Source organism: Cygnus olor, chromosome 3 (genome assembly GCF_009769625.2).
Source record: "Cygnus olor isolate bCygOlo1 chromosome 3, bCygOlo1.pri.v2, whole genome shotgun sequence".
Taxonomy (NCBI): Eukaryota; Metazoa; Chordata; class Aves; order Anseriformes; family Anatidae; genus Cygnus; species Cygnus olor.
Window position 1 is genome coordinate 98,420,441 of NC_049171.1, and position 20,147 is coordinate 98,440,587.

The following is a 20,147-nucleotide window of genomic DNA, read 5'->3' on the forward strand; positions in this document are numbered from 1 at the left end:
TGTCTTTTGTCTGCAGCGCTCCTGAATGGAACTATATTGATCCCAAACAAAAGCAGGCTCTGGATAAGCAAATAGATGATGGAGAGTTTTGGTGAGAATCATTTAGTTAGCTTATTCTTTTGGACATTTTATGTGCTTGTATGGTTTTTAAGCAGTCCTTTCAGTTGTATAGAGGGAAACTGCCAGCACCAAAAGAGTTAATAGTGTCATGCTTGAGTTGTTTGTTAGCATCTTGTTTATATCCCTTCCCATTCAAACATTACCTTTTATTAGAGCTTGCATAACTCAGTGCTTACCCAAAATATAGAGACCAGATGGTAATAAAATTAATGATGTGGCAAGAATGAACCTCAGATGCTCTATATTTTGAGGCTTTTTTTTTTTTTTTCCTAAATGCTACACACTAATGAAAAAGTTTAGATTGTCAGCAGGGGAAGAGTCTGTTTACCCAAACCTAATGGAAAGCCCATCCCAGCTAGATGATTATTGTGGGTCAGTACTGAGCCCATGTCACTCTGTCCTAGACCAGAAAGATAATTGCTCATCATCTTTCAGTGCAATCAGCAGTGTGAGACATAAGGCAGTGAAAACGGAGAACAGACCTCTCCTTGCAGCATGGGGTGATCAATGTCTACCACTCATGCAGACCTACTAGGAATGGTAAAAACAAACATCAACAAGTGAATTAAAATACCAAACTGAGCTGATTTTTTTGCAGAGTGACTCTTAAGGACCAAATCTTGCTCACACTAAGTAGCATCTTACTGCATGTTTTGGTCTACCAGTTTTAGTGAGTTTAAGTTTACTTACAAATCCACGAGGGATTGCCCATGACCAGGGATGACAGAAAATGGTACAACTGAGCCCATAATGTGTAATAGCTGTTGAGAACGGTTGTCTTCACAAGATACAGCTCATTCAGGGAGTGGGAAATTTCACTTCCCAAAAGCCTATCATAAGTTTACCAGTTCAATTAAATGGGGATTTGGGCAGCTCTGTAGTGCCAATGTTTGCTGTCCCACTGGGAGAGACATCCACCTGCAGTTGCTTTGACTGTAACAGGCTGATGAGCTAACCCTGATCTTTCCGTGCACCAGGATGGCGTTTTCTGATTTTCAAAGGCAGTTCACGCGACTGGAGATCTGTAATTTGACTCCCGACACACTGACAGGCAACCAAGTCAACAAATGGGACCTGACCATGTTCAATGGACAGTGGAGACGGGGTTCAACTGCTGGGGGTTGCCAGAACTACCCAGGTGGAGACCCAGCTAAGTAGTAGTTTGGTGGAACAACCAACAAACCCATGAAAATTACTGCTTGTGAACCAGGGGGTTGCCATAGGTGGGAAAGGTTTGGAGGTTCAGTGCTTTCTGTGGGGTTTAGATAGCAAGCAGAAGTTTGGCAATTGAAACCAAGATCTAATTCACACTTATTTCCTCATCAGGGATTGTCAGCTCACCGAGCATTTAGTTCATGACATAATTCTTTTTTTTTTTTTTTCTCTGTTTGCTTTCTTTGCTTACATAGCTTTTGCTACTGACTGGAGCAATCCTCCAAAGAGAAAGAAAGGCCAGGAAAGTGGCACAGATTTGTGGCAGTGTTGTTTCACATTCATTTTTGGGTTAGACCTCTAGAGATGCTGCCTGGCATTTGGTTCTTTTGCAACAATATCAGCCTTAGCCAAGGATATTTCCTGTAGATAAATGGCTGGCTGGAATTAATGGTATCAGTTCCTCCCTCTTTGTCATTACACCCCAGGAAATACCTTGGTGCTTTGATTTGCCATGGCTCCAATTGATATTCAGCATAGCTGTAAAAACATAAAACCATATGTTACATATGTACTGTAAAGGTTTGGATATAATCCAGGCAAAAGTCTTTCCAAACAGTATCTGTAATTCTAGTGACAACCACTTTGGCTACAATAACAAAATCTTACCCTTTTTGTCTTGTCTTGGGGATTTTTAGCAACATACTGGATCAATCCCCAGTTTAAAATCCGTCTGGATGAACCAGATGATGACCATGACGGGAGTTTGAATGAGCCATGCTGTACTATACTGGTGGGCTTGATGCAGAAGAACCGCAGGAGACAGAAGAAAATGGGAGAAGGTCTACTTAGTATTGGTTATTCACTCTATCAGGTATGGTGTTTTGTTTTTTTTTTTTCTCATTTAAGGTTTTATTCTCTGTTCTGTTACCCTGGAAAAAATTAGCCATGTGCTACATCTTGAAATTCAGCACTACACTGCAATAAGAACTGGGTTTTACAAGATGGTTGAAAACCTCTCATTTCTTCCTGACCCACATAATATGGGAAGATTCAGAAAAAAATTGGTTCAATTTTTGTCCCATTTTAACAGGAGAGAGGTGTAAAACTGGAGGCAATTAATTTAGCAACAGTCTCATTGAGAGACTTTTCTTTTCAGCATCTGAATGGGGACAGGCTCAGGGTGCCTGGCAATTCCAGATAAGTGGTTCTGATTACAGCTTATCATTAGTGCTCAGTAGTCGCTTTCTTTATTTCTTTCCCCTTTTATTTGAAAATTGTTTTGATTCATTGTCTATGATGCTATTGTTCTGTTTCAGTAGGTTTTTGGTTTTCTTTCTTTCTTTCTTTCTTTTTTTTTTTTCCTATTTTGATTTTCACTGTGTTGCTTCTGTCTCCATAAATATAATGTAGGGAAAAAATCTGCATACCTCTAACTTCTGTGATGTGAGGGCAGAGAAATAAATGTAAGAATTTCCAAACAGTATTATCATTCCCAATATCATATCTGGAGAAAAGCAATTAAATGTTGTATAGATTCCTCTGGATAAAGATTATTAAACATCACAGGTGGGCGCAGATGGGAATGGCTGACTTTTATTAATAAATCTTGTGAAAGATGGTTCTAAACTAGGAAGGGTTTTCCTAGTTTCTGAAGGAAATGGTTCTCACTGTGTACATTTCTGAGTTGCTATCTGCATGACGTCAAGCACCCCAGCCTATTGGCGTCCTAGAATTTGCACATTAAGGATGTTTGCCTGCTCATACCACTGAGTACAACCCTGGAGAAGATAGCAGAGCATTTCTGCTTTACATCTATTTCATCCCGTCTGCCTCCTCTGGGACCTTTTCCATAGTAGGATGGACTTAAGTGACTCTTAACAAGATGAAGCATTTCTTTTGAAAGAAATAGCTGCTAAATCATCTCATGTAGACACACAGCTATCATCCAAGTTCCTCAGGCCATGCGCTGCTGCAGATTTATATCATTGCAGTTGATGCTGTGTCTGAGAAGGTCCAATTAGAACAACTTGGATGGTGATCTAAAGCAGATCTCTGTATAAGAGAAGGTGAAAATGCATGTGCTTAATCCTACCTGCCCTGCGAAGATTTTGTAAGTTATGTAGCTCAAACTACATAGTAACAATTACTTTAGGTGTTCCCATCAGTGAGCTTCTGGCCTTCTAGTATGTTGGATAAAAGGAACAAGACCTATGGTCCCCAGGGGCCATCTCAGGCAGTTCAGAAGCATTGTGTGAGTGATATTTCCAAAAGTTCTTCTGGGGTTTAGGAGCACGCTCTCTTTGGCTTTCACTGGAATCTCTGCTTCCAAGACCACTAATTGATTTTGAAAAAGCTAACATATTCAAAGGTACAAATTTGTACATATTTAGTTAATATAGGAAGGGCCAAATCTTGAAATTTGTTACTTGTTTTATTTGCCTTATAACAATCTAGTCATCCTCAGGCTAACTGCTGGTGACAGTAGCCTTGTATTTTCATCAGCATTCCAGTAACAGCAGGCTAGCAGAGTCTGCTGTAATAAATTCTGTTTGTTTTCATTTAGCAAAGTGGGGCTAACCTGTTGACTCTCCTGACTGAACATTTCAAGGCTTACCGAAATATATCCAACTGACAGTATCATTCACAATACCGTATCTGGAGAAAAGCAATTGTGTAGAATCCTCTGGATGAAAATCACATTTTTCTTTTGGAACAGCTCTAGTTAGTGCAAGTCAGAACTTCACATATAACTGATACTATACAACATGTTTTTAAGTGGAAATGAAAAATAAGTGTCTGAAGGAGACTTTGTCTGATATTTTCTTTCTAATGATAGAAGTGCCTGTGTACCAACCCTTTAACATCAGCTCATTCTCTTTCTTTCAGATTCCTCAGGAGGTATGTAATCGCTGTGGAAGACTTCTAGCCTACGGATGAGCACCTCCTGTGTCTATTTAGCTACCAGGAGGATTTCTTCCTTACTAATGACAGTTCTTCTGGAGAGCTTTGTTCTTTTATCACAGGATAACTATTTCATGTTCTGAATAACCATTTCCAAGGGACTGTGGGGCATGAGGCTTTATTACATGCATCCAAGTCCTAATCCTGATCTCATTTATACTTGTTGAAATTTGGCTTCCACTAATTGTGTACAACAGAGGTCATAATTTGCCTGTTTAGGAGAGGTGAAGGCAGGGTCTCTGCACTCTAAAATTGAGAAAATGTAGCTGATGTTTAGAAGAAATGCCAGACTCTGTGGATCCATTCCTTTTATAGTTCTGAGTTGGGGCTCCTAGTAATGAAAAAACAAAAACCAAACCAGCTCAACCTTCCCTAATCCTCCCAAATGTCAATACCAAGTTAAAGAGACTTTTCATTCCTGAAGAAAGAGACCCTGGGGATGTCTGGCAGTAGGAATAGTCTGTACTCATTTCTGAGGTCCAGCACTCTGTACTGCCAATTTCTCCTAGGCTTTTCAACTCTATTCTTCCCTCTCAGTTAATGAATGTGTGGTTTTGTAGCAATTAAGTGTGTTCTTTTCACAGCCTTGCAGATGCAAAGAGAAAATGAGCTTTATATGTTGAAAAAGATATGGGATCTGACTTCTTAATCTTTGCAGTCCCCACTTAGCTTAAGGTAGAGTGGGAAGTTGAGTAAATACCAAATCCAATCTTATCTATGGAACAAAAGAGGGGAAAAGGGCATATTATTCTACAGTTTACAGCAAAAATACTGAATTATTTTAAAATGTTTGATAACATCTTTCTATGCTCTGATCTTACACAGCCAGAAATCTTATCTGTATGTAATGTTTTATGCTCTGTGTCAACAATGTAGCAGTTATTGTGGATCACTGAATCACACTTTTTGAAAGACATCCCCGTGGAGCTAAAGTAATGAATAGGAGATTTAAAGCAAAGATGTTATTCATACACTACTGTTTCTTGCTATATCAGTTTTTTGTTTTGTGAGCTATTCAGTGTTTCACATTTAATAATATATTGATATCAAGAAGTTAAGTACTATTTTCCACATAATCCAAAGCAATAACTTTAGTATTGCTAACAGAAGTAGGGTATATCTTCTAATTTAGCTCCAACAGTCTCACGCTTATGATTACTACTTTGTCCTGTTTTCTGTTCTTTTCTGTCTGTTTAAAGAAATTAGAGACTACAACTCCTATGCAATTAGAACGTCTACCCCTTACCATAAATGGTTTAAAGGCATTCAGCAATTTAAACTTTTTTACATGAAGCCTTTGGAAGCAAAAAATGCTCAATAGATGAACAACTTAAGTAAGAGTAGGTATTGGTTTGACCAGATTTGAGTGCACATTATGATTTTTTTATTTATTCTATATCACACATTATAAAGACACATGAAAAGATAATCTTTATAGAGAAAAATACGTATCTCTTCTAATTATCTGCCTGACTGTTTCCTATGACAGAACCCTGGTGGATATCTTTTATGCCATCACTTGAGGATTTATTATTTTATGTTAAGAAAAACTTGAGATAGCTTTTAAGCATTGAAATTTAAATAGGGTGTCTGGCTTGCAAGTGAATTGTCAAATGGTTTCTAACATAAACGCATTTCCCACAGCTGGAAAATAGCACAGATATTCATCTGAACCGTGCTTTCTTTGCAAGGAATCAACCAATAGCCCAGTCTGGGACTTATGTCAACCTGCGTGAAGTCTCCAGCCGTATTAAATTGCCCAAGGGAGAGTACCTCATTGTGCCATCCACATTTGAACCTTACAAAAATGGAGAGTTCTGCCTTCGAGTTTTTTCTGAGAAAGAGGCTAAAACCCAGTGAGTATTTTCTTTGTAAAGCCTTCTCTTCTGCTGGTGAGACACATGAATGGAAAGGTCAGATGTTGCACTCTGTGTGAGAGACCCACATCCTGTGCTCTATCTACCAGCAAATAAGCAGCAAAATAGGCCCATTTGTAGGACCTGTTTTCTTCTGTGGCCTACCATATGTGACACACACATCCATGTTACAAAGTCATGGCCATTCAAGTGGCCTACAGCATATACTGATGTGGTAACTAGATACCTCAGGTCTGTATAATAGAAGTTCCCACAATTAAAGAGTGCAGAGGAAAGATTTGGGAGTAGAATAATGGTTTTAAGAAGGGTTGTTTCAACAGCAGCTGCTGAGTGAAAAAAACAGGAGCCGGGATCCAAGATAAGAACAACAAGACTGGATTTGCCAAGGAAAATATTAGCAAAAAAGTCGGAGACAGAGGAAGGATGGTGAATGCAGGAAACAGGGAACCTAGAGGCTTGTTCTGTGTGTTTGGTAACACCTTTTATTAAAACAGCTTGTTTTAATGATGATTTTAAGCGCAAAAGGTACAGTCATCATTTCTGGTTGTTTTATTTCTTTTTTCTTAGGATGATTGGTGATATGGTGGCTGCAAAACCGTATGAGGTAAACACCTTAACTGGGCAGACTGTTTTTTTGTGATGGACTTTTCTTTCAGATAGTGTGGGGAAAATGAATGCAGGATTTTTATTTCTCTTCTGAGCTGAGATCACAGTAGGTGTTTATGCTCAGGAAAAATATATTTTGGTTCCAGAGATTCTTTACTTATCTCTATGGCTTAATTTCACATGTATTTTCATGTACCTAGGATCACATGGCACAGAAACTGCACCCTTGTAGACTTGGTTGAAATACATTAAATTGTCCTTTCATCCCATACAGGTAGAAGAAGGTGAGGAGGGCATTGAATGATCCTTTTCATAGAAACAAGTAGTATTCCCAAAGCCTGACAGAAACTGCAAAAGCAGACTTCCAAGAAAGTACTGAATTAAGACAGTCACATTATTGTCATGGACATGTGCAGGAACATTTTATCTGCAGCTATTTTATAAGACTATCTTGGTAACAGAAGAAAAATTTTTCATCAGCCTTAGAAAGTATTTACTCCCAAACAAAGCCAGTCCCTGACTGTTCTTGATTTTGCTTCTGTCTTGCCATTTCTACAAAGCAAGCGCTCATTTTCCCTTGCCGTAGATTGTTCCCAGTAAAGGTGCTTTACCATATGCCCGTCTTGCTTTCTAGAACCATGTTGTAAATTACACTCTTGGTCATCTTCTTCCTGTAGCCTCATGTCGATAACAAAGATGTAGATGATGAGTTCAAGACTCTGTTTCAAAAGCTCTCTGGAGAGGTAAGTGGATTAAAATGGATTTAAAAAAATGGGACCTCTCACTGTTATGATTATGCAAATATTTGGCCTGCCAATTCCTCCTACTGTCTGGTCTTCAAAAACCAGGCAGTTCTCCCCTTTTATTAACCCACAGCTTCAGTTCAATTTATTTTACAATAGAATAGCTCTACTACATTTTCCCTCTTATTGGTGCAAAATGTGATTTGTTCCCATAGTAATTCTGGCATGGAATGACTGAAAATATGGGTGATGGGAGTGAGGACTGTGAAAATATTATTGCGTAGTGAAATAAATTGCCCTTGGAGCTAGCATATAATTCTGGCAATTGGCTATTTGGCCAATTTCTTCCTTTTGGTTTAGAAATCCAGGAATCAGAAAGCTGTTGGCTGAACGTTTGCTCTCACTGTATTTGATAAACCTCAGTATCCACAGGCTGCTGTGCTAGCCTGTGGCTGCCACTTCAGATTTGCTCTTAATGAAAAAGTGGCCAGTGGCAATGAAGAGGGAAAACACCTTGTTAGTTAGAAAGGCTTTTGTGAGTTTTTAGAGGGGAATTTTATTTTTTGATTGTAGTTTCCATAAGCCTGGAAAATCTCAAATGCTCTTCTGAACTTTTATAGCTGAAAAAAAATCCTCAACTCAGTCAAACCTGCTAAAAAGTTAACATTTATTCGGTCATGTCCCTGTGGCACTTGAAAAACCTTGTATTTCCCATTTGAAAGGGCAGGAAATATTCCTGGCTTCTGTGGAACATCCACGTGATGTCAGCTGGTAATGGTGGTGTTAAAAAAAAAAAGAAGGTTTTGCCCTCGGGTAGGGATGGAAATAAAATAATGCCCAGATGTCTGACAGTGAATGAATTTAGTTTGCTTCAGATGCTTTTCATGTTAACACCTAAAACATATTTTCTGTCCAGGACTGTGAAGTGACTGCAATTGAACTTCAAACTATTCTAAATAGGGTTTTGGCGAAGAGTGAGTATCATTATGTGCTTTGCATTGAATGGAGCTCAGAGGCAGGGGCTGAAGTGATGAGACATAAATTTGTTCTTTGGTCCAGAGTGAACATCTTCATGTCAGTATCTCAGCACACAAATGGGATCTATGCTTACAAAACCCAGCTCTGTCAGCTGAGGACAATGAAAAAAATGAGGTTTTCATTCCAGCTGGGCTTCTCTCGGCTTGTTGAACTTCTAATATGGGTGATAGACTCTTACCACCTCCAAAACCAAGAGCATCTCCTGCTTCTTTGTTTAAAAATCCATGTAAATCAGTTGGAAGGAAATAGTGGAAGAAATGTCGGAGCACTTGCTTTACTAGCAAAATTTTAAGGCAGCTGGCACCTGGATGGCCTGCAGAAAAGTATTTGTCTAAAAGTATTTCTGACTTTGACTTCTGTTTTGTACAGGAAAGGATATTAAAAGTGATGGATTCAACATTAATACTTGCAGGGAGATGATCAGCCTTTTAGATGTATCCTTTGAACGTCATTTCATTTTCTTTAAAGTTTCTGGAATTCCTTAGCAAAACTTCTTTACAAGATAAGGCTAAGTTTATACTTCTATTGTCTGGGAACATAAAATTGAGCCAAGCAGCTCTGTCTGCTCAGGGTGTCAGAAACCTGAACCATTTCATCAGCAGCTGTTTCTCTCACCTGCTCTGTGTCTCTCATTGCTTAAACTTTTCCCCAAAAATAGAGGAAGAGAAGCAGGAACCTTTTGCCTGGATGCACCACTGGTACAGCTTCAGATACATGCACAGCATGCTTGGCTGGAGACAGGTTTTAAGCACACCCTCAGCTTCCATCTCTAAATCAGCTACTGTTTACAGACCACAGAGCTCAAAGCAGCAGAGACAGGCTGGAGAGCTCTCCCCCTTCTGTAAAGTTTGTGGGACACATGGGAGCTAATGAGCTGTGAGTAGCCAGAGGGAAAGGGGAGGTCAGCCTGTCTGAACAGTGCGACTTTGATGCATGGGGAAGGCAGCTAGTGCACTAGGAGAGTCAAGAGCCGTGCCACCAGGATTGCTCTAGTGTTCTCGTGATGTGTTCGTGCAAAGGTCAGAAGGGATCAGCTGTGGAGCACTGACTATTAGGAGAACTGATGCCTCTGCCCTACACTCCACAGCCTCCCAAAACCAAAAGAGCAGCTCAAAAAGTACAGCATCATGGGGGCTAACTCCCTGTTTCTGCATAGTTTCCCATAGGAAGGGAAGTTCAAAGACATGGGGAAGCACTGTGTAGCCTACTGTTGACTCTCTCTGCAGTTCCTTGCTCTGGTTTCTAACACTTGTCCACTACTAAGCCAATCCTTTTTTTTTTTTTTTTTTCCAAAGTTCTTTGTTTTCCAGAGGACTTAAACCTACCGTTAACTATACAAAATTGTGCTTGTATATTTAACAATCCATATATCATTCCTTGAGACTGCAGATAGCCTGGAAATTCTTGGCATACCTGTAGCTAAGCAAATATAAAGCTGTGGGCATGGGTGATCTACTTTTATCTAAACAGGTTGCTCTCCTGTTTTGCTAAGGATAGACAAATCCTGACTTTTGAACCGTTCCTTAACGTACCCAGACTAATGGGACTGGCTCCTTGGGACTTATAGAATTCAAGACTCTTTGGATGAAGATTCAAAAGTATTTGGTAACATAATATTTCTGTTTCCTCTTCTCTTGAAACTCTGAAGTGCAGATGCAGAACTATGAGAAGGGTTAAGATATATATATATGGAAGTTTTCCTTCTCATAGCTGAAGTTTGTTCCAGGGCTCAGAAACATCTCTGATTTAAGAGTGCACCAGCAGATCTTCTTTCACTTTCGCCTCACGGTTCTCCATAATCCACAGTACCTTCTAGAAAAACAGATTAATGCTCTTTTGTTGTTGGCAAAGACAGCTCTCTCTGCTGCCTGCTGTATTAAAGCTCATACGAACATGTCTCTGCTGCTGAGGTATGTTACATTGCCAGCTGAGCCCTTGCATGCACAAGAAACATATTTTTAGGACCTATCAAAAACCTGTCTTTGTATTTTTAAAACCTTGCACAAATGCAGAATTATTTTTTTCTGACAAAAGATATAATATCCCAAGAAGTTCACCCAGAATCAAGCAGTCTAAAGGAACATCAAATTTGGACCTGCTTTGTTTAATAATATCCTTTTCAGACAAGTCTGCTGCTATCATGTTTGATGCTGGTCAGCACAGAGCATCTGTCCTGGAGGCTCACAAAGAGACATTCATCCCTCCTTTGTCCTGGGGCTGGTGTTTGCAGAGTGAGCCTTGAGAGCCAATTCCAGTCTGAGCTGTAGGTCTGGGTGGTTTCTAATTCTGGATAATAAACCTGCTGGCAGTGTGAAGCATCTGTCATCTTGTCTGAAATATTAAGCAAAATGGACTTTGTCTGTTGCAGTGTTTGCCAAATGATAGGATATTTTCCTCAATGGCCTGCCACCATGTAACATGGAGGCAGGCAGACTGCCAGCCCATGGGAATGTGTTTCCCAGTCTGCCTTACTTGCCAGTAGCTACTTGAAACGTTTCCTTTGCTCATTAACATTTCAAAGAGCTTTGACTGGTAGGGGCAGCCCCTGGCCCCAGACATCAGGAACCTGAGGTTGTATCTGAAAGTAATTGAAGAGCTATATCCAAATTCCCTCATTCCTCTGCCGCAGGCAATCTATAAGAAGGTGGACAGTGACTACTCTGGTACCATCGACGCCCATGAGATGCAAAATGCCCTCAGTGAGGCAGGTGAGTGCACTGCTTAGGGACACCATCAGATTGATGCAGTCCCCCACTAAAAACATGCACCAGCAGAACAGTAGAGACTCTTCATGGCTTTGCTTCTCTCCCATCTCCTAGATCACAGCACTGCAACTGCCATTCTCTTGTCCCGACAGTCACACGCTGCCATGTCCTTTTGCTGTTATAGACATCAAAACCCATCCTCTGTTCTGCATTTGGAACCATTGATATTTTTGTCCATGCTGTGATCATTGCTTATGCATCTGATTATGGCTTGTTCTATTTTTGGCCTCATTATTTCCTAACATAGTTGTTCCTTTTCAGAACTATGCCCAAGCCTTCCTTTTCCTTCATTTCCTCCCACCATCCTTCTCTACATAGAGAAGGTGCAAGAGTGATCAAGTCATGACCCAGCCAGTTCCTCTTTTTTGGAGCAGTGCTTGCCAGCTCAGGGGTATCTACAGAACCACTATTTTTTGATCTTTCATGCTCAGTGGAGTCTATATGAAAGATCCAGTGACAGAAATATCACTACCATGGGCCTGAATACAACCCAATGTGCCATGTGAGCAATTGGCTCTACTGCAATCACTGCTGTTCATATGCTGCACCAAGACTGACTAATTAGGGGTTTATCTGGGGAACGTAGGACTGCTTATGCTGAAACAATGTGAAATATGCAGTCTGACAAAATGCTGTGGAAGAAATTCATGCCTCTCTTCACCCAGCACAATGGGCTTTGGAAAGGACCCACAGCAGAGGTGAGTGATGGAGTCCAGCAGATCTTCTGGGAGGAACAGTCCTCAATCCAGCTCTGCCCACAGCTGCAGTAGTTCATGGATAAGTCACATCAAAGACAGCATATTAATCTACTGTGTCAGTGATTTTTTTTCTTCTCATGTCTTCAGGTTTCACGCTTAACAGTCAGGTGCAGCACAGCATTGTCATCCGCTATGCCTGCAGCAAGCTGACCATTGACTTTGATGGGTTTGTGGCCTGTATGATCCGCTTGGAGACCCTGTTCAGTAAGTGCCTCTTTTTGTCAGTCAAGGGGGATTCCTGAGAATTTTGGGTTTTCATTAAGTTTTTGATATTTTTTAACTGTGAATGTAACAGATTGCATGGAAATGGGAGAGTGCCAGAAAAAATGCATCTGTCTGAGAAATCAGAAGAGAAATAGCAAAAGCTTTACTGACTGAATGATCATGGAGTGTGAGGCTACATGTTTTCATAACCTACCATGCTCTTCTGCTTTACAGTCATCTCCACTTTATGTTCAGTGCTCTGGCCACCAAGTTGTGCCATCTCCTACAAATGGTACCATTTATCATTTATAGTCCTTACTCAGACCTGATTTACAGGTTTGTTACTGTATCATATCAGATGCTACTGCGTCGGATGTTGTCCTTGTCCTGCTGCCAAACTCTCAGTTTGCTGCTGTAAATCTAATTGTTCTACTCCATGAAGTGGTATACAAATTACTTGTAAGGAGAAAGAACAGCTGTAGTATTCTCTCACAGAACCAGTCTAGATTGTGGCAAAAGGCCAGTCCTCTACATTTTGTCAGACATGCCAAACTCTGTGGTTTACATCTAATTTTTTTTTACTCTCTTCTCCTTTTCAGAAGTGTTCCATCTCCTAGATAAAGAAAAGAGTGGAGTTGTCCAGCTCTCTTTAGCAGAGGTGAGGTTGGTCAGATTAAAATACCATGTTTTTTAAGCTACAGTAGTGGACTGGAGTAGAATATTTCTTTAAAATCAAGTAGTAAACATGACAATGATTCAAAGGGAAACATCTCTTATGTAGCAAGGCTCTTCAGCTAAGAAGACCTGTTTGAATTAGTAGAATGAACATTTACCTTATATACTCAAAATACCTAAGGTTTCTTGAGAAGGTGCTTACACAGTGTGTTTTACTGTCTGCTTTGGAGGGCAGTGGTCAACTCATCAGAAAACACACAGCAAGAAAATATTCTTGTCTGGCAGAGAATGAGCTGAACAGCCTGCCAGAACTAGAAGAGACCTTTTAAGATGCCAGGTCTCTTTTTTCCCTCTTATTTTTCATGCAAATTTCTCCTGTTGAAGCTTTTATAAAAACAACCAGCTTGAGTCTTCCCTTTGCAGAATACAAATATATCTCAGGAAACAGCTGGAAGAGACCCCAAGAGGTCAAGAGTCACAGTTAGTTAAATCTAGCTGGAAGTGTACATTGCATAATCTAGAATTTTTCAAAGACCATGCAGCTTGCCCTGCAGAACAGGTCCTGCCTTGAAAGAGGCCCCACTTGCATTGTCTGAAGCCAATCCTGGCAAAGAATTTCCATGAAGTTTGAGAGCAGATGGACCCTTAACATAAAGCAGATTACAATACGGTGACAGTCTTTCCAAGTTGTTCTCCCAGAGCCATTGTGGAGTGCCCTGGTGGCACCCTATGGACATTCCAGATGGTCTGACTTCTTGTTCTGCTTCTCCCGCAGTGGCTGTGCTGCACCTTGGTTTGAACTACAATCAATGAATTCAGCAGAGACCTCTGAATGCAGAATCACTACTTTGACTTCTCCTTGTTTTGGAAAGCAGAGACAGAAACTTGTTTTTTATTACTGGCAAGTTATTTTTAAGCCCACTAAAAATGAAGTGATCTCCTGTCAGTTAGAAAGTAAATACACTCTTGAACAAAAAACCAAACCAATAAATAAAACCAACCTAATCCTAACCTCCTTTACTTTTTTTTTTTCATGCTGAACTGTCACAAATTCTGACTTACCACAAATTGGCCCAGACAGCTTTGATTTGACTTCGAACTGTGCATTGAAATTCAGCAGAGTTCAAAATCCAGGAAGGGATCTTTGCTGACAGCAATATCCAGCATGTGCTTCACAGAGAGAAGCCCACACTCAGAGTGTGGCCAAAATTTGTGTTGCTGCTCTGACTATCTCCCTTACTAGCCAATTGTCCACTTTGGCTATGCCAAGTGCCCGCAGAAGCTGGGGGTTAAGAGCTCAGCAGCAGATGAGCTGCTGAGAGCCCAGGGAAATTGAGCATGGACACAGCCGGAAGCCTGAGCAGGGAATTAGGTAAACATATTGCAATTCCTCCACAAGTTACCACAGTTACTTCAACTGACATTTCCTCCTTTGAATTCTTACCCATAGGTGTATTTTGGTGCCCAGAGGTGCGGTCTGGAGTTTTAGGAGAATAGTGATGGAAGCCCAGAAGCTCATAAAGGCAAGCATAGGGGGAGGAATCTAACAGGCGCATGTAGAGAGCTGTCGAGCTTGAGTGTATGAAGGATGTACTGATGTGGGTCATGATTCAGAGAAGAAGCTAATAGTCACTGGCTAACATTGCTATGCTTCCCTGAAATCTTGTAAAACCTTTAAAAATATAAAACTCTCTGTGTTTAATTTCATGGTATTATAAAGAGCAGATAATAGCACAGCAATGCAATCAAGATAATCTAGGAGTCTTTTTAGCAATCAGAAAAGTATTTCTTTAACTTCAAGTAATGATCTGACAAGATGACATCTCTTTGACACTTCTCCCTGGGAGCTGCAAGAGTGCAGGCAAAGGGTTGTGTTCCCAGGGCAGACGTGGGGCCGAGGTTCTGTCTACCTCTCCTCCAAGAGTGTGCTTGAGAGATGCCTTTCTCCACACCCACTTGTTCCTGAGCTCTTTCTTCAAGCCGGAAGAAATGCCTTGTGACAGCCCTCAAGCCTCAGTTTGACATCTCTGAGCATTTCTTGTTAGTACTGGCTACAGCCGTCTGACTAAAAGGGGAGTATGGCCTGTAGCAGTGGGTCCCTCTACCTTCCTGATAGACGGTATTCACTTCTGTCATTTGGAATCCCTCTCTCAGTAAAAGAGAAATAAATACCTTTTAGTTCAGGATTCGGGATAAAATCAGCCAGTGGGGAACTGTAGGTTTTACCCTGCTGTTGCTGTCCATTTTTCACCAGTCATGACATGCACACAGCTGTCTTGGGTTGCCACCAGTTTCTTGGGGTAGATATTTGCCTCCTGACCAACAATAGACACCTACATACCTCCACCTGCCTGGAAAACAGAACTACCTGGGGCAAGCTGAGGTCTCAAAAACCTTGAGAATTTTCTAGTGAGTGCTCTGCCTGTTTGGTAAGATGAACTTGTCCTTCCCTGCCCTATATCTTGAGTATGCAACACGTCTCCTTACTTACCATGCAGCAGGGTGAGCTAACAGCTTGCAGCTTCGGATTTGCTTTCTGCTCACATGCACTATTCATGAGTTCATTCCAATTATGATCACAGAGAAGCCTCTCTAAACAGAACTGGGAAAACTCTCATATACACAGAAACCCACTGCTGTTCCCAGTTCTCCCCTTACATCAAACAAGATGCCCCCACCACAGTAATTCTCACAGTTATCTCAATGACTCTCACCCTCCTGTACAGCATGGGCAGAGTGCTGCACTCCATCTTCCTTTATCTTCGGGAAGCAGGCAGCTCCAGAGGAGCCACCTCCTCTTTCATTTATTCTTTGAGGATAGCATTTGAGTATCAGGTTTCAGACAACAACTGCTCAAAAATAAGCCTTTTCAAGGGATAGAATGCACTTCTCTTTTTCACTTGATGCATCTGCAAAAAGATGATTAAAGTCCCCTATTTTCCTTGCTTGTGCAGCAAGATGAACAAAAGTCTGTGCTCATTAAATCTCCCAGTTAGTCCTGATGGGGCTGTAATGCCTGTTGACTGAAGTGCCTCTAGCAGCTTCTGTGGAAGCAGTGGGGTTTGGTGGGCTGAGCCAGGGTGTGGGTGTCTGGACTCCCTGCACTCTTGTACCTTGGTGCTTGGCCATATTTTGTTATCAGAGCTGAGAAGCACTGGTTGCTCCTGTTAGATTTGAGTAGCTCGGTTGTGGGGAATTATAATGCAGGTAAGTCACAAAGGCTCACCTATTACAGATACATTCTCTGTCACAATGAAAACCTTGCTAAATGGCATGATCAACACCTTATAAATGAGGTGGGGTGAAAAGAGACCCCCACAGAAACTCTGTGATGGTTTTTCAAAACTTTTCTTTCACTCTCCACTTCCCTGTAGAAATGTTTTCACATGCACTGCAACCTACTAAACTAAAAACGTGAAGTCTCTACATCGCTCCTGTAAAACATAATTTATATTAGACTGATATTAATCATCTTGTGGTTCCTTACAGAAGAACTTTCCATTGGTGTAACTCTTACCACATCAGCAACTGACACCAGCTTTGCACCAGTGTAAATATTTGTACGAGGTGCAAGACAGTCACTGGGATTTGGGATTCTGCCCGTGAGCTAGAAGTATAAAAGGAATCCACCTTGTATAGGCAGCTGTTTGTTACCTGCTCATACTCCCAGAATGGGAGATCTGCAGAGGGATCTCTCCTTTCACATCACTACAGGCTAATGGTCAGATTTGTGGCTAATGAATACGCACAGAAGGTACAGTCCTCTTCAAGCTCCTTTTCATTCCTTTACTTCAGACAATCCTGCTGAATCTGACTCAACTGTATGTTTTGGTTCTTCTTTTCCATATGGTTCAAACAACTGGGCAGGCTTGGAAGTGCTGAGATATTATGAGCATGGTTTTCTTTTCCATCTTACTGAGGATGCATCCAAAATCCCAGTCTGCTGATATTGTTATCCCAGCTTAAGTTTACAGACTGGAAATTCAAATGAAGTTCATAAAAGCAAGTGAGATTGTGGTTGCAAAAGGAACCAAAATTCCAAAGCTTTTGAAGTTTCTCCACCACTAATGATGTCCCTAGTGATAGTTAATCTTAAAGTAGTGCCCTGCTGCTGCTTGACAAGCTTGTTGCCATGGTGTCTGTATCTCTCTGTGTAACTGGCACATACAGCATAAAAATCCTCTCATTCATTAATAGAGCAAATTACTCCAGTTGTTACTGGTGGCTGCTCATTAACTCCTTCCTCTGTCTTTGAAAAATTTTTTTGTATGTCTCACCTGAAACACAGTCCCCCCCAAAATCACAAAATCACCTGCTGTTGTGAACAGAAGGGCTTGCTGGTATGGTTCCCAGGGAGGGATGGGTGTGCCAGCAAAAGTGTGTGGCAGAAAAAATAATCCGTAGGAACGGTTCTGGGAGATGGAAGAAAGAAGCACCTGAGCAAATGCTGGGAGGACAGCCAAGAAGCTGAATGAATCAGGTTTTCAGCAGTGCAGGAGCAGAATGATGGCAGAAACTGGAGAAAACTGTTCTTTGACTCTTGCTTCTTTCAGGGAAGAAGGCACATGCACTGTCTTCATCATACAGAGGTCTGACTCAGAAAAGCAAATGCTCTTCTTTTATTTGGAAAACTCTGCAAATGTTACTGTTTTCATCTTTTCACCCTCCTCTAAATGTGAAAAAACTACTAGCTACGGATAGCACAGGATTTGGGATTTCCTGAGATTTTTCACTTCTGTGTCTTATTGGCTCTGTACAACGTAACTGCCTAATTAAGCCTGCACTCCTTGGCCAGCTCGTGGGCACAGCTCCCTGGACACCTGGGTTTTAACATCATCCATCTTTAATGCCATCCATGGAGGCTTGACCAAGAAAGAAAACCTTTTATTTGATCATCAATATCAGCAAGATACCTGGCACACTCACTAAGCTAGCTAGCTTAAAACTGCATGTATTTGTAAAGCTGTGCATGTTTTCACAAGCTGTAATCATACTCTTAGAGTGCTGTGTAAATTTACACAGCACACATGCCAAAGCAGGTAGGATCTCTTGGGAGTTTAAGGGGCTCTATGATCAACACAGTTTAAGGTAAATTGTGTTTTAAAAGCTCATCATGTTTGTCCATTAATTTTTGGTGAGTTAAAGATGAAGAAAAACAGTGTTCATACAACAAAGCATTGTTCTCATTTTGTGGTGGAGCCAGGTTATGTGAGCCACTGCAGCACCTCCAGGCAGCTCCATGCAAGGGAGCAACAACGTCTGTGGCTGTGATGGCCACTTCTCCTCCTCTGGTCTTCTGGTGGGCAGATCCTGTCACACAAAAACTCTGAAGGATACCGTGTTGTGTGGCCTCTTCTGCTGGGGAATCCTTGTCTGGGAAATGGGAACTGTCAATACAGGAGAAGAGGAAAATATGACCAGTTTCAGAATGAATCAGGAAGGAATTAACGAAACAGCAGGAAGGAGGTTAAAGGAAAATGAGGAAATGACGAAGTACCAATCTGGCCTCTAATTTGTAGAACACCTTTAGTGAAAGTCCTGAGAGAACAAGCTATAGGAAGCAGCGGTTGTGAGCTTGGCAATAATGAATGTGCAGTTGATTTCAAAAGAGAGTGCCAGCCTTCTACAAGTTAATTTAATTTGAACTCATCTTGGTTCAGGGTTGGAATTTTTTTGTGTGTTTTTACACAGACTGATAACGTTTGAATTTCAGACAAGCTGGTCTGGTGCATGAGAACATGAAAGAGGAATTATCTAACCAAATTTTAGTTTCCGAGCTGACAAGTGCACAAGCAATAAAGAAGCTTCATATGGTGATACCAGTAATGAGAAAAAATCAGGACTTCAGAAATGGTTTGGGTCACACGAGGGATTTCCTTGTGTTCTGCCAAGTTAGCAGAAAGTTCAAGTGTAGCCTTCTGAATTAGGAGTTTGAGGTCCTGTTCTCCTTTTCGCTAGTGGCTTCCAGTGTATCTTTGCTGCACTCACTTAAATTTCCCACCACCTGAATTTAGACCTTATCTCCACAGGTGCAGTGCTCAGACTTGCCTGTGCTCAGCTGTCACCTGCCCATGGAGATGTCTCAGCTTGAACGTACTGCAGATTTTGTGCTGGAGCTGCTGACGTCCCTGAAGGCTGTGTTTTTCTACTTGTGCAGAAATTTATCAGTTTTGACAGTTTTTAGTTTCTGGCATCTAGCTCAGACTCAAGGCCAACCAGGTTCCAAGTATGAGGTGTTTTTCTAGAAAGACGTCCCCTGAGAGACCCAGTCCCAGAGACATATCAGAGTATGCCTGAAGTACATCAGGAGAATCCAGTTCCTATTGAAATACAGTGACAGCACTGCTTTCATCAGAAATCTGCCTATGGAGAAGATGTTTCCCTGCCACTTTCACTCTCTTCCCATACATGGTGGTATAGTGGTTTAAGCATTTGACTAAGATGGATGTGAGAAACTTTGGTTCAAGCCCTTCTCTCTGCAGATGACTCAAGTCAGCATCTCCAGTCCTCAGGCTGGGGTCTACCATGTAGCCCATCAGTGATATTGCAGGAGAGGCTCTTCTCCATTCCTTCCCTGGAAGCTATGCCATTGCACTAAGCAAATGCAAATATTCACATACCACAAAAACAGAAAACCAGAGTGAGAAGGAGCCCCACTGGGGGGCTCAGCAGTGTAGCCTGAGGTTTGACCCCAAAAGAAGGGCTGACCAAGGGCAGGAGCTCAACACAAAAGACTCACTGGCAAAGGTCTGTGACTCTTGCAACCCGGGGGGTGCCAGCAACACTGTCACTGGTATATTTTGCTCATCCTCATAATAAGCCTTTAGCCAGCTTTATCCATAGGACTGCCAATATTATTCAAGTTTTAAGGCTCTTGCTCTCATCACTACCTGATGTCCTATCACCATTCTGTGATGTAAAGGTGCTACATAATTGTGATGTCCTATTGTCAAACGGGATGTACATATTTGAAGACAAGGTGCATTTTGTAAACAGAATACACAAGAACATATCTTGAAAAATCAGATGGTTGTCAAACTGGGACATTGTTTCTCTGAATTCATATACATAGAACAAATGAAATTTTCACAAATGACAGGAGTATTATTCTTCTGTTGCAATTTTATTTTACTCTGAATGAACACTTCAGTTTTGGGATTCCTTTGGGCGGGGGTGGGGTGGAATTACATAGAATATTGTTGCCCAGACATCTCTATTTCATTTAAAAGTATATGATAACATAAT

General features: G+C 41.2%; 1 protein-coding gene across 1 annotated transcript in view; it reads left to right on the forward strand.

The window, feature by feature from the left end:
• The window catches only part of LOC121067172 (calpain-8-like), a 28,975-nt gene extending 15,102 nt beyond the window's left edge, over positions 1-13,873 (forward strand). The window contains exons 8-21 of the mRNA XM_040551326.1: positions 17-91; positions 1,098-1,258; positions 1,971-2,146; positions 4,162-4,173; positions 5,881-6,092; positions 6,681-6,717; positions 7,397-7,462; positions 8,379-8,436; positions 8,870-8,934; positions 10,037-10,105; positions 11,130-11,208; positions 12,111-12,227; positions 12,827-12,885; positions 13,678-13,873. Of these exons, the coding sequence (XP_040407260.1) occupies positions 17-91; positions 1,098-1,258; positions 1,971-2,146; positions 4,162-4,173; positions 5,881-6,092; positions 6,681-6,717; positions 7,397-7,462; positions 8,379-8,436; positions 8,870-8,934; positions 10,037-10,105; positions 11,130-11,208; positions 12,111-12,227; positions 12,827-12,885; positions 13,678-13,701 (1,210 nt within the window). The 3' untranslated portion in view covers positions 13,702-13,873. The remainder of the gene's footprint in view (positions 1-16; positions 92-1,097; positions 1,259-1,970; positions 2,147-4,161; positions 4,174-5,880; positions 6,093-6,680; positions 6,718-7,396; positions 7,463-8,378; positions 8,437-8,869; positions 8,935-10,036; positions 10,106-11,129; positions 11,209-12,110; positions 12,228-12,826; positions 12,886-13,677) is intronic.
• The last annotated feature ends 6,274 nt before the right edge of the window (positions 13,874-20,147 follow it).